This window comes from Cicer arietinum, chromosome 4 (genome assembly GCF_000331145.2).
Source record: "Cicer arietinum cultivar CDC Frontier isolate Library 1 chromosome 4, Cicar.CDCFrontier_v2.0, whole genome shotgun sequence".
Classification (NCBI taxonomy): Eukaryota; Viridiplantae; Streptophyta; class Magnoliopsida; order Fabales; family Fabaceae; genus Cicer; species Cicer arietinum.
The window spans coordinates 38,360,567-38,375,089 of record NC_021163.2 but is presented as its reverse complement, the minus strand read 5'-3'; the positions used below and the strand labels follow the sequence as shown (position 1 = coordinate 38,375,089).

At 29.5% G+C, this 14,523-nt stretch overlaps 2 protein-coding genes across 6 annotated transcripts in view; both read left to right on the top strand.

The window, feature by feature from the left end:
- Nucleotides 1-1,980, top strand: part of LOC101505659 (uncharacterized) — a 48,055-nt gene extending 46,075 nt beyond the window's left edge. For all 5 annotated transcript variants that reach the window (XM_073367102.1, XM_073367103.1, XM_012711994.3 and 2 more), the window contains one exon: nt 1,457-1,980. In XM_073367102.1, the coding sequence (XP_073223203.1) occupies nt 1,457-1,594 (138 nt within the window). In that variant the 3' untranslated portion in view covers nt 1,595-1,980. The remainder of the gene's footprint in view (nt 1-1,456) is intronic.
- A 5,025-nt stretch (nt 1,981-7,005) lies between these two features.
- LOC105851287 (serine/threonine-protein phosphatase 7 long form homolog) lies at nt 7,006-8,614 on the top strand. The gene is made up of 3 exons (XM_012711992.3): nt 7,006-7,496; nt 7,589-7,679; nt 7,772-8,614. Exons 1-3 carry the CDS (start codon nt 7,006-7,008, stop codon nt 8,612-8,614), a joined length of 1,425 nt encoding a protein of 474 aa, XP_012567446.1.
- The last annotated feature ends 5,909 nt before the right edge of the window (nt 8,615-14,523 follow it).

Below are 14,523 nucleotides of genomic sequence, written 5' to 3'. Positions count from 1 at the left end.
CTTGAACCAAGTCCATTCAGCAAGGAACAAATGGAGATGTTGCAAAAATTGCTACAACAATCCCTTCAAAACACTAGCACACACTCAACTGCTGACTTGGCCCAAAAAGGTAATTCTTCATGTGTCTATTTTGTTGACAAGGGAATATCTAACTCATGGATTGTAGACTCTGGAGCCTCAGACCATATGACTGGGGATATCACTCTATTTGATGAATATTCTCCATGCAATGACAATTCTATGGTACGAATAGTAGATGGCACAAAAACAAAGTTGAATTGCAACCTTTTGTCCATAAGTTCTTTATGTTCCAAAGTTGAATTGCAACCTTTTGTCCATAAGTAAATTGACTCAAGATCTAAATTGTTTCACTAAATTCTTGCCTCACCTATGCGAATTTCAGGATGTGGATTCAGGGAGGAAGATTGGCAATGTTGAGGAATGTGCAGGTCTCTACTTCCTTCAAGCTAGTGAGTTCAAGAAGAGAAGAAATGTTTCAGTCTATGTTGCTACATCAAGTGATGAAAACCTACAGGAAGCTGTCATTCTATGGCACTATCGTTTAGGACATCCAAACTTTATGCTTAATCTTATAAACCATCCCAACCTTTCTCATTAATCCACAGTGATGTTTGGGGACCTTCCCGTGTTAAGAACATAACTGGTTCAAAATGGTTTGTGACCTTTATAGATGATCATACACGAGTTACATGGGTGTTCCTTATGAAAGAAAAGTCTGAAGTGGGAGAAATCTTTGAGAACTTCAACAATATGATACAAAGCCAATTTCAAACGAAAATCCAAGTCCTACGAACTGACAATGACCGTGAATACTATCACCATTCCCTCAAATCTCACCTTCTCAAGCATGGAATAATTCACCAAACCAGCTGTGTGAACACACCACAACAAAATGGTATTGTCGAGAGGAAAAATAGGCACCTCTGGAGGTTACTAGGTCCCTTATGTTATCAACTAGTGTACCAAATCATTTTTTGGGTGAAGCTGTCCTTTCAACATCATATTTAATTAACATAATGCCTTCTAAAACCCTCAAGTTCAAAACCCTTTGCCAAACCCTTCTATCCATTTACCCACACATTAAAATCCTTTCATCCATTCCTCCTAAAGTCTTTGGCTGCACTGCATTTGTGCATGACCACCAGCCTAACAAAGGAAAATTAGAGCCCAAATCCCTGAAATGCATATTCTTAGGATACCCACCAAATTTTTAAGTTTTATGTGATATACGAAATATTACAAAATACTTCATGAAATTTCTTTACTTAGAAAATTATCTAAATTTTTTATCAAAATAAGGTAAGGTAATTTGCATCGAAGAATTTGAATTCCCTTAGAGAATTATATTTCTTCAAATATTTGTTATTTTACTTGTAATACAATTTGCATTAATTTCAAGTTTTAAAATTTTACTTTTTTTTGAATTAATGTGCAGCCACCAGACAGACACCAGCGACTTTCTCTATGCTTTGACAAGCTTATGCAAGATGTGACGCTCAGCTTGGACCCAAAGAACAGGGACAAATTCTCCCAGAACCTGACAAGATTTAAGTCTGAATTTTGTGCCAAATAGCATGACCTTTTTCCTTTCCTCAGAAATTTGTAAGGGTGTCTAATTTAGAATCCTGTACATTTTTACCATAGTCCTGTTTACCATTTTGGTCTTTTTTCCATGGTGGTGGGTTTTTTGGCGTGATGAAAGGTCTGCTAGCATACCTTTAATAGAAAAAACAGGGACAGTGTACCAACTCCAATTTAAAGAGATGCATTGAGATGAAATGCGGCTCAGGTGCTTTGATGGGAAAGCTTTTACATTTTTCCCCATTTTCGCAAGGTTAAAATTTGCCAAATTGGAAAGGAATTTTGCAAATTGTAGGTATTCAATTACAGATAATTATTGAATGAATTTACAGATAATTTAGTTTACATAAATAATATAATTTGATACTATTTTTTTCATTGCCTTGGTATTACATTTTCGTTGTGGTATTGAAGAGTTAGTGAGGGGAGAAGGAAAATTAAGATAGAATATTTAAATTAATATTAGTTTGATTTTAAAAAATGTCATTCAATAAGTAAGAAAAAAAAAATAATTTTTTTTTTGGTCATGATTTACATATTTTAAGAAAAGTGATTGACATTTAATGATTAAATACTTCATGCGGCTCTTAATTTAAGTACATGTAATTATTTAGTCAATATTTATTTTCTTTTGATTTGATTCTTTGTTTAATTTTAAGTAATGATGTGATAATTTTTATGTTTTAAAATGTCACTTATATTATCATTTTTTACAAAACTCAAAATTAAGCATTATCAATTTAAAAAAAAATCATATATATTCATCAAATCTATAATTCAAATTTTAAAATAAACTTATTTATCTCTAATATCATATCTATCACATAAAGAAATTATACTTTAAGATTTGATTTCTAAATTACTAAGAAAATATCTTTTTCTTTCTATCTATCTTTAAATCAAATTCATAACTTAAATTTTAAAATGTGAGTTCTTTATTTGATGAATTTGATGTTGTTGGAGATGAAAATGATTTTATTTAAAGATTTGATGAAAATATGAATTCTATAAAAATAAAAATAAAAAGATAACAATATAGTTATTTTAAACATAATTGATCAAATCGACAAGAAAAAATATAATAAGAAATGATTGAATTTTATTTAAAATTATGTTAAAAGACTTCGAAAAGTATTTTGCTTATTAATTTTTACGGACTATAGCTTTGTTTTTCTTTTTTTTTATAAAAAAAAAGGTAGAAGTTATTTTGCATTTGTATTAAAATTTATTTTTCTAAACCATTATTATTTTTTACTTATTTAGATACAGTGATGTGGTATTGGATTCTAATAAGATAGATTGATATTTAAAATGTTTTGAAGAATTATGAGAGAGAAAAGATATGTAAAGAGAAAAAGAGAAAGGTAGGGAGTAAAAGATAGACAACCCTTCTCCACCATAATTTCTACTTGTTTTTTCAAAAACTGTTAAAGAAATAAAAACAAAGGATACAATATATTTTAGCGTCTGTGAAATATCTTTTTATTTAGTTCAGTTTCTAAAAAATTTTATCAATTTCAATTGGTATTTTATGGAACAAAATTTAAAGAAATTTTTATTCTAAATTATCAATTTAGGGACCGAGTATAAAAAGATATTATGTAGAAACTAAATTTCATAAACTTTATTTTTAAGGACCTACTATACATAAAAGATATAGAAACACAAACCTAGTTGCTCCGCTGCTCTAATCTTTTTATTGCCTTAATTGCGTCGAATACTTCAAAACCGGAATAATAATTATAAACAAATAATGGCCGTAATGTTGGGTTTGTTTCTTGTGTTTGTCCCAAAAATACTGGGGTTCGAAGATTTCCTGAGCAATTGCCAAGACTCTTGAATCATAGTGCGTCTTAATGCATAAACACTGTAAGAATTTCTTTGTTAGATCTTTTGGACATTATACTCGAGTTATAATTGAAGTTGATTTATTAGCTAAAATTAGACATGAATATGGATTGATAGAGAATGATTTGTTTTTCTTGTGAATGTTGAATATGATAATTTGCGTCTTGTTTGCTCACATTGTCAGGTTATTAGTCATGCTTTTGCTACTTGCAAGCAAAATGTGGACCAAGATAAATTTCCTCAAGTTAAGGCAAAAGTTGTAAAGCAGTTCATAAGGAATTTGATGATAAAGTAGTGGGAGATTCATATTTTATAATTCAAAAACATGTGGTTGATAAGGCGGCTTTACATGGATGGGATCAATAATGTAATTGCACACTTGTGCATCAGAACAATCCTCTTTTGAAATTTGTGGATACTTGTGCATTGATAATAGTTCTCTTTTGAAATTTGTGGATTCCAATGCGTTGAAAACAATTGTAGATGAAAAGGTTGTTAGTGTTGATATCTTGCAACAAGAAGATATTGAAGTAACAATGTCGATTTACAAGGAAGGGGGTTTGAATTGTAAATGTACCTTTTAAAAATTTCTGTTAAAAACTTAAGAAAATAACTCAAGATTGATCTTGGTTATGAAAATAGAAAAACGGAGAACGTTCTTGGTTTTTATCAGAAACAGAGAACGTTCCTTAATTAGTTTAAAACAGAAAATCAGTTTGTGTTTTATCTTAGTTAATCAATTAAGTTTAACAAATAAAGATATAGGATAGACAATACCACACAAAGATATATCCTGGTTCACCCAACTTGGGTTACGTCCAGTCCTCACATTGTGAGTTTTTTTTTTTTTTTTCACTAAGTGTTTAAAACAAAGATCCTTCTTGATTTTACAGCACCTAGTTTAGATCACCTTTGATCTGTTTCAATCTCTATTACTTTCCATCCAGAAAGTAACAACAACACCTATCTAACTTTGATAGGATTCAATACAATCTAAACAAACTACAAAAAAACTCTTATAGTTTGAGTTTTTACAATAACATTATTTTTTGACAGAATCTGAGATATCTCAACTCTTGTTTGAGATTTGATTCTTTACAAAGAATTCATTAATGATCAAGCAACCTGATATGAGACTTTAGAACTGCTTATTCTTTGCGAAATTTGAGAACTTCAAGTATGTGTATGTGATTGATTTGTGGGATTTTACAGCACTTGAATTTCTTGTTTTATTCTTGGATATTGGTCTTCTATTTATAGGCTTTAGATGCATTTAATGAAGGTCAAAAAGAGATGTTGGTAGTGCTCTGTATTTTTTACTGAAACCAATATTTCAGAATAAAAATAATCTAGCCTTGAATTGATTTAAAACTGCTTTGACTATTCTGTTACAACTTTTGAATCAGTTTTGTCTTCTAGTTAAAAAGCATTTGAAGTTTCTTCCTTAATCTTGGATGGTACAGTTTCGATCTTGAATGTAGCCAAAAGAAGTTTGGAGAAAGATTATAAGCCATTGTAGAAGAAAACAGACTGCTGCTGGAGTTATGCAGGAAACGGAGATTGATTATCAATCTGGATCTGTCATTTTGATCTTTCTGGAGATTTGATGATCAATCTTGAGTTCCTGTTTTGATCATTCTGGATGTCCTTTGTAATGTCTTATCATATATCAAGGTTGATCAAACTTTCTTGACAGTTTGACTTTTAGAGTTTCAAAACTGTTTTACTTTGACTGTTTCGAGTCATTTTATTTTAGTGATCTGATATCCTGTTTGAGCTGGGATGAATTCTAATTGTTCCTTGCCATGTACTGATTCTATTTGAATGAAATTTCGAGGCAGAATCTTTGTTAAAGAGGTGGAGAATGATTGGTCAATATGCTGTGATGAACATTCTTGAAACTGGAGATCATTCTCTGTTTTTATGCAGAATGTTCTCATTGTTGTCTTTTCTGCTTTGCTTGATTATGTTCTTAATTAAATTCACTCAAAAGCACAAGTTAAATTAACATAACATTTTAGAATCATAATTAACTTTCTTAATTAACCTTTGTTTATTTTCATCAAAACTTTAAAAATGGAATTTGTCTCAACAGATATGAGTGCTCCAATTATGGAAGAGTTTGGTTTATAAATTGTTGTTGATGTTCCTAGTAATGCTATTCATGAGGTTTTTAATAGTAGCTGTTTGATTCAGCTAGCAATATGCAATTAGTGGATAATGTTGAGGAAACAAAATGAAAGAATCAACATATAAATAAATATTTAGATATGTATATTATTGGTTATTTGACATAATATTATTGAATAAAATTCAAAGTCATTAAACTCATTCAAATCAAATTTTAACGCATGACATACATATTCTTTTTAGAATTTTGAAAAATGAAGTATGGTTTTATTGAAGGTGTCTCTTTGTCAAAAAAAAAAAAAAAGTGAGTGCAAGGTTGGCTTTAATACTAGCTTTAGGGGTAGTACGGTCAACTATAAGAAATATTCGTGGAAACAACTGCTGCTATGATTATCTAGCCAACTGGGATGATAGGCTATAAAGAGAGAACCAACAAGTAAATGAACTTCCAATGGAAGAGAATAATATCCACATCAAACTTTCCTCTAGAGTTGGTTCTTATAATAATAGTTAACGTACTTTAGTTGTTATTTTTATATTTTTTTTTCCAGGTTTTGGTTTTTAGGGAAAAAGATGCTTATATTTCTTTTTTTATTTTTTATTTTCCAAATGTCCTACTCTGAAATAATATTTTCTGAATACCCTACTTTTTCGTTCCAACAGGAAGTCGTTCCCTGGGGAAGCCACCTCCTGAAGAGGAAATTTTTTTATGCTAATAGGGGGTCGTTTCCTGGGGAAGCGACCTCCCACTGGGTTGGTTTTTTTTTTTTTGTTATATTTTAAAGTTAGTTTATTATTAGAATTATTAATTTAATTATTTAAAAAATAAAATACTAATATTAAATTACAATAAAGTATAGTAATAAATTATAAATAAAATTTATATTTTAATTATTATTATTATTATTATTATTATTATCATTATTATTATTATTATTATAATAAATAATTATTATAGGTATAATTAAAAATTATTATAATTAAAGTGATTAAATAAATAAATTAAATGATAATAAAAATTAAATAATGATAACAATTAAATGAAAAGAAATTTATATTGATAACATGAAAATAAAATGAAATACATTAAATTATTAATTTAATTATTTAAAAAATAAAAATACTAATAATTAATTAAAAATACGTTAATAATTAATTATTAATAAATGTTATATTTTAATTATTGTTATTATTATAATAAATAACTATTATACTTTTAATTAAAAATTATTATACTTAAAATGATATTAAAAATTAAATAATAATAACAATTAAATGAAAAGAAATTGATATTGATAACTTGAAAACGAAATGAAATACATTAAATTAATAATAAAAAAGTACATCAATCAAATTTGAAAAAACAAAATACATTAAATTTATATCAATGATGTCCACCTAAATGACCCCAGTCCCACATGTACGATGTCGTCTTTAGGATTAAACGTTTCCGGTTTACCTGTTAGTGGTTCCAATTTTGTGCAAGTAAAACAAATCTGTCAAGATTACTTAGGAGTTATCCCACCCGATGGAGCAACAAAAGGTAATTCTATTAAATTAAAGTGGCTTAAGGATACATTTGACGATGTTGGTGAAAATGCATCTGAATTAGAAAAACAAGCATCATGTCGAGCATACATCCTACGTATGATCGGAGGGTTATTGATGCCTGACAAATCCAACAACCGTGTACATCTAAAATATCTTTCACTATTAGGAGATTTAAACAAAGTATCCCAATATAGTTGGGGTTCAGCTGTTTTAGCTACACTTTATAGAGAATTATGCCTTGCAACGAAACCTGGTGTAATATCTATGGGAGGATGCGCATTATTGTTGCAAAACTGGGCATGGTATCGTTTGTCTTGTGTCGCTCCTGAATCTCCCAAACCATGGATATTTCCACTTGCACAGAGGTAACTATATTATTTTTATATTTTTTTTAAAAAACCAATTGCTTACCATATTAATAATTTTATTACATTTTTATTTTTATTATATTCGACAGGTTTAATTCTGGTGGTCTAAATTTTGCTAAAGTTCCTCATAACGACGTAGAAGGATATCGAAAAACAATTGATCACATGATGGTTGAGGAAGTAATATATTAAATCACATTTATTTGAATTTTTTTAAATATTTTATTATTTATACTTGTTATAATTACTTTAGCTTATTTTTTACATGTCAGTTTTATTGGAGACCTTATCTCGGGTTCCAACATGAAGTTTCAGAAGAAGATAGGGCCACTTGGAGTGCATGTACTTATCTACTCTGTTATCATATTGTTGAAAAACATCATACAGATAGGGTCACACTCCAGTTTGGTTTACATCAACAAATACCACAACCACCAGAGGACATGAAATCGTATCACGAGGTCGACATGAGGCGTGGGATTGATGATAATTGGACTTGGGTTTGGAGGGAAGAAATAAACCATTGGAATGAGCGCCATAATTACGTGTTGCAAGGTAACATCGTACAAGGTGTTTTATGTCATAGCACAGAATATATGATTTGGTTTAGACAACACACCAAATTGTTTATATCTGTAGAACAATATCTCCGTGATCCCTGTTTACAACCGCCGTCATATCCTCGTGTGCAATCGACCTCCCAATCAACCCCACAACACCAATACACAGCAGGACCGTCTTCATCATCACCTCACATACACGTCGCTACTGAAGTTCCATTTTATGATCCACCACCATCTCAGTATTACGTTCCGTCGGTGCCAGAAATACCAACACCCGGTTATCCGACAGAAGATGGGCTTCTCTATAATTTGTTTGGAACTCAGTGCACAACTCCTGAGTCGGCATATGTTGTATTTGATTCAATGTATAATCAACAATCCCAAAATGTAATGGAACCAGGTGGCAGTGGTTCTAATCCATCTACAGCTTACATTGAAGAAAATGATCAAAATGACGATGAACCGGAAGAACCGCAACTTGTTCAGAGAGCTAGACGAGTTCGGCGACATCGTACATGTGGGATTGGGGGTCATTTAGGTGGACATCATTGATATAAATTTAATGTATTTTGTTTTTTCAAATTTGATTGATGTACTTTTTTATTATTAATTTAATGTATTTCATTTCGTTTTCAAGTTATCAATATCAATTTCTTTTCATTTAATTGTTATTATTATTTAATTTTTAATATCATTTTAAGTATAATAATTTTTAATTAAAAGTATAATAGTTATTTATTATAATAATAACAATAATTAAAATATAACATTTATTAATAATTAATTATTAACGTATTTTTAATTAATTATTAGTATTTTTATTTTTTAAATAATTAAATTAATAATTTAATGTATTTCATTTTATTTTCATGTTATCAATATAAATTTCTTTTCATTTAATTGTTATCATTATTTAATTTTTATTATCATTTAATTTATTTATTTAATCACTTTAATTATAATAATTTTTAATTATACCTATAATAATTATTTATTATAATAATAATAATAATAATAATAATAATAGTTAAAATATAAATTTTATTTATAATTTATTACTATACTTTATTGTAATTTAATATTAGTATTTTATTTTTTAAATAATTAAATTAATAATTCTAATAATAAACTAACTTTAAAATATAACAAAAAAAAAAAAACCAACCCAGTGGGAGGTCGCTTCCCCAGGAAATGACCCCCTATTAGCATAAAAAAATTTCCTCTTCAAGAGGTCGCTTCCCCAGGGAACGACTTCCTGTTGGAACGAAAAAGTAAGACATTCAGGGAATATTGTTTCAGAGTAGGGCATTTGGGGAATAACAAATAAAAAAAGGGATATAAGCATACAAATCCCTGGTTTTTATCCCCTAAATTTTTATTACTTTATTTTATCTTATTCTACTTTTAACTTTAATGATATAATTTGTCATTATTTTTTCATTGCCTTGGTATTACATTTTCGTTGTGGCATTGAAGAGTTAGCGAGGGAGGGAAAAGAAACTTAAGATGGAATATTTTGAAATTTAACATCAGTGTGATTTAGAAAAATCTCATTAAATATGTATGAACAATTGATCTGTAGCGATTGTTCAAATATTAATTGATTTTGTTACATATTATTTAAAAAAATAATAATATTTTTTTATTTAGATTGTAATATAAATTAATTTAATATAAATGAATTTAATATAAATTAATTTAATATAAATTTAAATTTGTTAAAAACAAAAATGATCAATTTACAAATAAATAAATTCACAACACTAAAGTTAATAGCGTAAACTCACAATATAGCACAAAAGAGCAACATATCTAAAAATATGACAAACTTGAAATGTCAGAAATATTTATGTTTTTAGATCTATAACGTTGATGACACAAAAATCATTAATTGAAATATGTAAGAATCAAAATTATTCAGTTAATCTCAACCAAATCGGACACCGCGCTAAAATAAAATAAAATATTGTATTAAAATAGAGAGAAAAAAAAATTGCACTCAAACAACAAAATCACAATAAAAAAATGTGAAAGAAAAATTAAATTTATATGGAAGTCATTTATTAAAATAAAATAAAAGAAAAATTAATTTGAAAGGGTTATTTTAAACCAAAAAATTATCCAAACCACCGTTCTCTAATTAGAGGATTCTATTATTTAATAACCATTTTTAAGCTTATGTCAACCCTCTAATAGATTATTTTATATTTCTAATACTAACTAACTAACCGCCTAATCGATTAATTATTTCATCTAGTCAATTATTATTTAACTTAGGCAATTTATTTAATTCTTACTAAATCCTAATCGATTAATTCAATACATAATTAATTAATTAATTCTCTAATCGATTATCATTATCAAAATCAACATAGATCAACATTTAAGTTAATTCTATGTTTTTATTGATTACTTAATCGGTTAACCTAAGTACCTAATTGATTGTTTCATCCGCTAGTCGGTTAATCTATCATTCTAATCGATTAACGAAGATTTCTTATACTAATATAATCATTTAACCTACATTACTTAATCGATTAACCGTCTAAATATAAAAAATCATCAACATAATATTATCATAGTATTTAATCACACAATCAATATTTATCAACATCGTCGAATATATTAAATCATCAAACATTATCAACTATCGAACATATCATACAAAATTATCAGTACTCTCGAAGAAATAGCTTAGTAGTTTGACTAGAGACATAAAAGAGTTAGATACAAGACGTCTAGAGTCCAATTCATGGCATTAACATTTCCCCTCCCCCTAACATATATACAAAATATACTAACATTGACATTTATCAAAAAGATATTATCTCTATTTTACAAACAACTTAGATTAATATTCTCACAGTAATATCTAACATATAAAATATTGGTCATGTGAGGCATAGGGATCATGTGACATTCATATTGAAATTAACAAGTATATATAACTATCCATTATACTAAAAAGTTAAATCCACTTTGTACTTTATAAGCAACTGAAAAATGTCGATATTATTAAGTTGAACGTCTTATCTCGGGTTCGAATCCGAGATATCGCAGTTCTATGAGTTAATTATGGTGGAATTTATCATCTCTTTTAAAATAAAATAAAAAACACACACTTTGTACTTTAAACAATGATAACGTGAACATGATGAATTGATTGAAAAAAAGACACTTCCAATTGATGTTTAAACAACTCTAGAATTCCAAATAACTGTAATTCAAAAGGATAGAATAAAACACAATGAAATTATAAATTTACTAAATAAGGTTCAAAATTGATTAGTGACACACATTTATTGGTGATTTTCTATGTCTCTATGATTCTATAAACCCAAACAGAATTGAAGATGATCGAGAATTGAAAAAATTATGAGCGGTTAAACTTTTAGGTTTTATTCCTCAAATAATGACATTTTTAATGGGAGGGTGATTTTTTTATTCACAAATGATGTATATATAAACTTGTTTGAATCTTATCAAATGTATATATACCTTTGACGCAATTCTATACTTGGATTATTACTATTGGTTTCTTCTTGAAAATTGAGTGTGTCACTTTTCATATTTTCATTTTCTACCTTTTCCGTCTTTTTGATTTTGGTTACTTTAATTTTATTTTATTTTTATTTTGTTCTTATTATTTCTTGTAAATTCTACACTAATCATATTCTTTCTTATTCATCTTCTCATATTTTAATTCTAGTTGTTCACCTAAGGATAATTTTGAGAAAAGTGAAAATTTTGAGATGAAAGAGAATGGCAAAGTTCAATACAAAACAAAAAAATAGACTAGAGAGAAAAAGAGAAACATTTTTACATAATTCACTTTCATTTTATCCTGGTTTGGATTTGAAGACAAATCCTTTTTAAGAAGGAAAAAAGATGTGGTCACGAGTTCATAAAGCATAAAGCATGTAAAAAGGAAGGAGAGAGTTTTATGCAATTTGCATTGTGAGAGCTTGATGCCTCTTGTATCTTCTTGTTGAAGATCACTTGCTTTGATCTTATCAAAAGTATGCATACTTTTGTGGAGATTCTACACTTATTACCACTTCTCCTTTCTTCTTAAAATTCATGATGTCATTCTTTTTTTTCTATCTTCTACCTTCTCCATATTTTTAATTTTGGTTGCTTTATTTTGTGAGTTGTTCTTATTATTTCTTTTAAATTCTACATATTATTCATAGTTTTCATTCTTATTTGTGTTCTTCTCTTTTAACTAGAGTTGTTCACTCATGGATAAGTCTTAAATAGAGTTGTTCATTCTTATTTATGTTCTTCTTATTTATGTTCATTCTTATTCTTATTATGATTCTTATTCTTATTCTTATTTGTATGATGTGGTCCATATTAGATTATATTATTATATATTAGTAGTAAGGGTATTTTAGATATTTTCTATTTTCCTATATATATACTCATTGTAACCCTATTAACTTTAGTTTGGTTCATTATATGTTATGAAACTCTAGAGTGGTTGTTTCTCTTCTTCCTCTTTCTTCCTCTTTTTATTGTTAACATGGTATCAAAGAGCTTTGGTTGATTTTGGGATCTACCGTAGAGAAGAGAGAGACTATTTTGATAGGAAAGACAACCACCAAAAGAGAAAAGAGAAGAGTAACCCTATTCCCGATTTTGTTAAATCAGTCTTAGAAAAACATTGATTGCGCATTCGTTAACCGTTGGATCAGGCTGATTTTTGGACAGTAGGTTCGCAATATTTAGGTCTTCGTCTTCAACGGTCAGATCGGCAAAACGGCGTCTGGAGAGGGAGAAATCGTGCTCACACAGCACCAAGTTATCTCTAATTTATTTTGTCTCAGTGATTGTGTTTATCGTATTTTCTTGTCATTATTTGTTATGGCTGGTAATAAGGATGATTCTCTTCAAGTTGTTAGTGTTCACCTCAATGGACAAAATTACTCTTATTGGAGTTATGTGATGAAAAATATTTTGATTGGAAAAGATATGTGGGGTTTTGTTGATGGAACTTCTGTTAAGCCTACAGATAAAAAGGATGAAACTCAATATGCAAAAGATCTGAAAACATGGAATGTTAGTAATTCAAAAATTATTACTTGGATTAATAATTCTGTTGAGTTGTCTATAGGAGTACAACTAGCAAAATATGATACTGCTAAAGAGATTTGGGATCACTTGAAACATTTGTATGTTCAGTCTAACTTTGCAAAACGTTATCAGTTGGAAAGTGATATTAGAGCCCTTAAGCAGAGCAGTATGACCATTCAGGAATTCTATTCGGAAATGACTAATCTGTGGGATCAATTGGCTCTTATGGAATCACCTGAGTTGAAAGCTGTCAAAGCATACATTGATCAAAGAGAGGAGCAACGTCTGGTTTGGTTTCTAATGGCTCTTCGTGATGATTTTGAGGGCCTTCGTGAGGGTATTTTGCATCGTTCCCCCCTTCCTAATGTTGAATCAGTAGTTAGTGAATTGTTGGCAGAAGAAATCAGACTCAAGACTCATTCTGGTGTGTTAGATAAGGAAATTCTCTCAACTCTTCCATCTGTTTTTGTTGCTCCTGTTCAAAAAAAAAACATCTCAAGGGAGAGTTGGGCTTGGTAATGATGAATGTGCATTCTGCAAAGAAAAAGGTCATTGGAAAGCACGTTGTCCGAAATTGGGGATAGCACATAAGAAGAATTTTAGGGGGCCATCATCCAATGTTGTTGCTTCTGCTCATCCTACCATTGACTCTAGTTCTGGTTCTGTATACTCATCTGAGAGTGCTTCCCAAATATCTGATATTGCAGAACAACTTCAAAGACTTCTTGCCACTCAATCACATGCCATGTCTGCCACCTCTTCTAAAGGTTTGAACTCCTCTGGTATGTCAGGTATATCTCCTTCCATATGGATTCTTGATTCTGGAGCATCTCATCATATGACATACTATGATAAATCTTTTGTGTCTGTGAAACCTGACTCGTCTGTGTCGGTTATGACTGCTGATGGCACTCATATGCCACTAGCAGGCATTGGTTCTGTCTCCACACCTAACTTGTCTCTTTCTAATGTTTATTATATTCCTAATCTTACTTTGAGTCTTGCTTCTGTTAGTCAAATATGTGATTTCGGTTATTCGGTTATGTTTTCTTCCACTTCTTGTTGTGTGCAGGATCCACATTCCGGGAGGCTGATTGGGACAGGCCATAGACAGGGGGGACTTTACGTTATGGATGACCTACGACTCCCAGATACTGCAGCCTCAACAACTACTACTGACTTATTATCTAGTTTTCGCTTGAATTCCTTATCTTCTAGTTTTTATTTATGGCATTCTCGCCTTGGACATGTTTATGCTTCTAGATTAAAATATTTGGCTTCTACTGGAGCCTTAGGAAAGTTACAACCCTGTGATATCTCAGATTGTTGTGGTTGTAAACTTGCTAAATTTCCAGCTTTACCGTTTAGTAAAAGTGTTTCCGTTT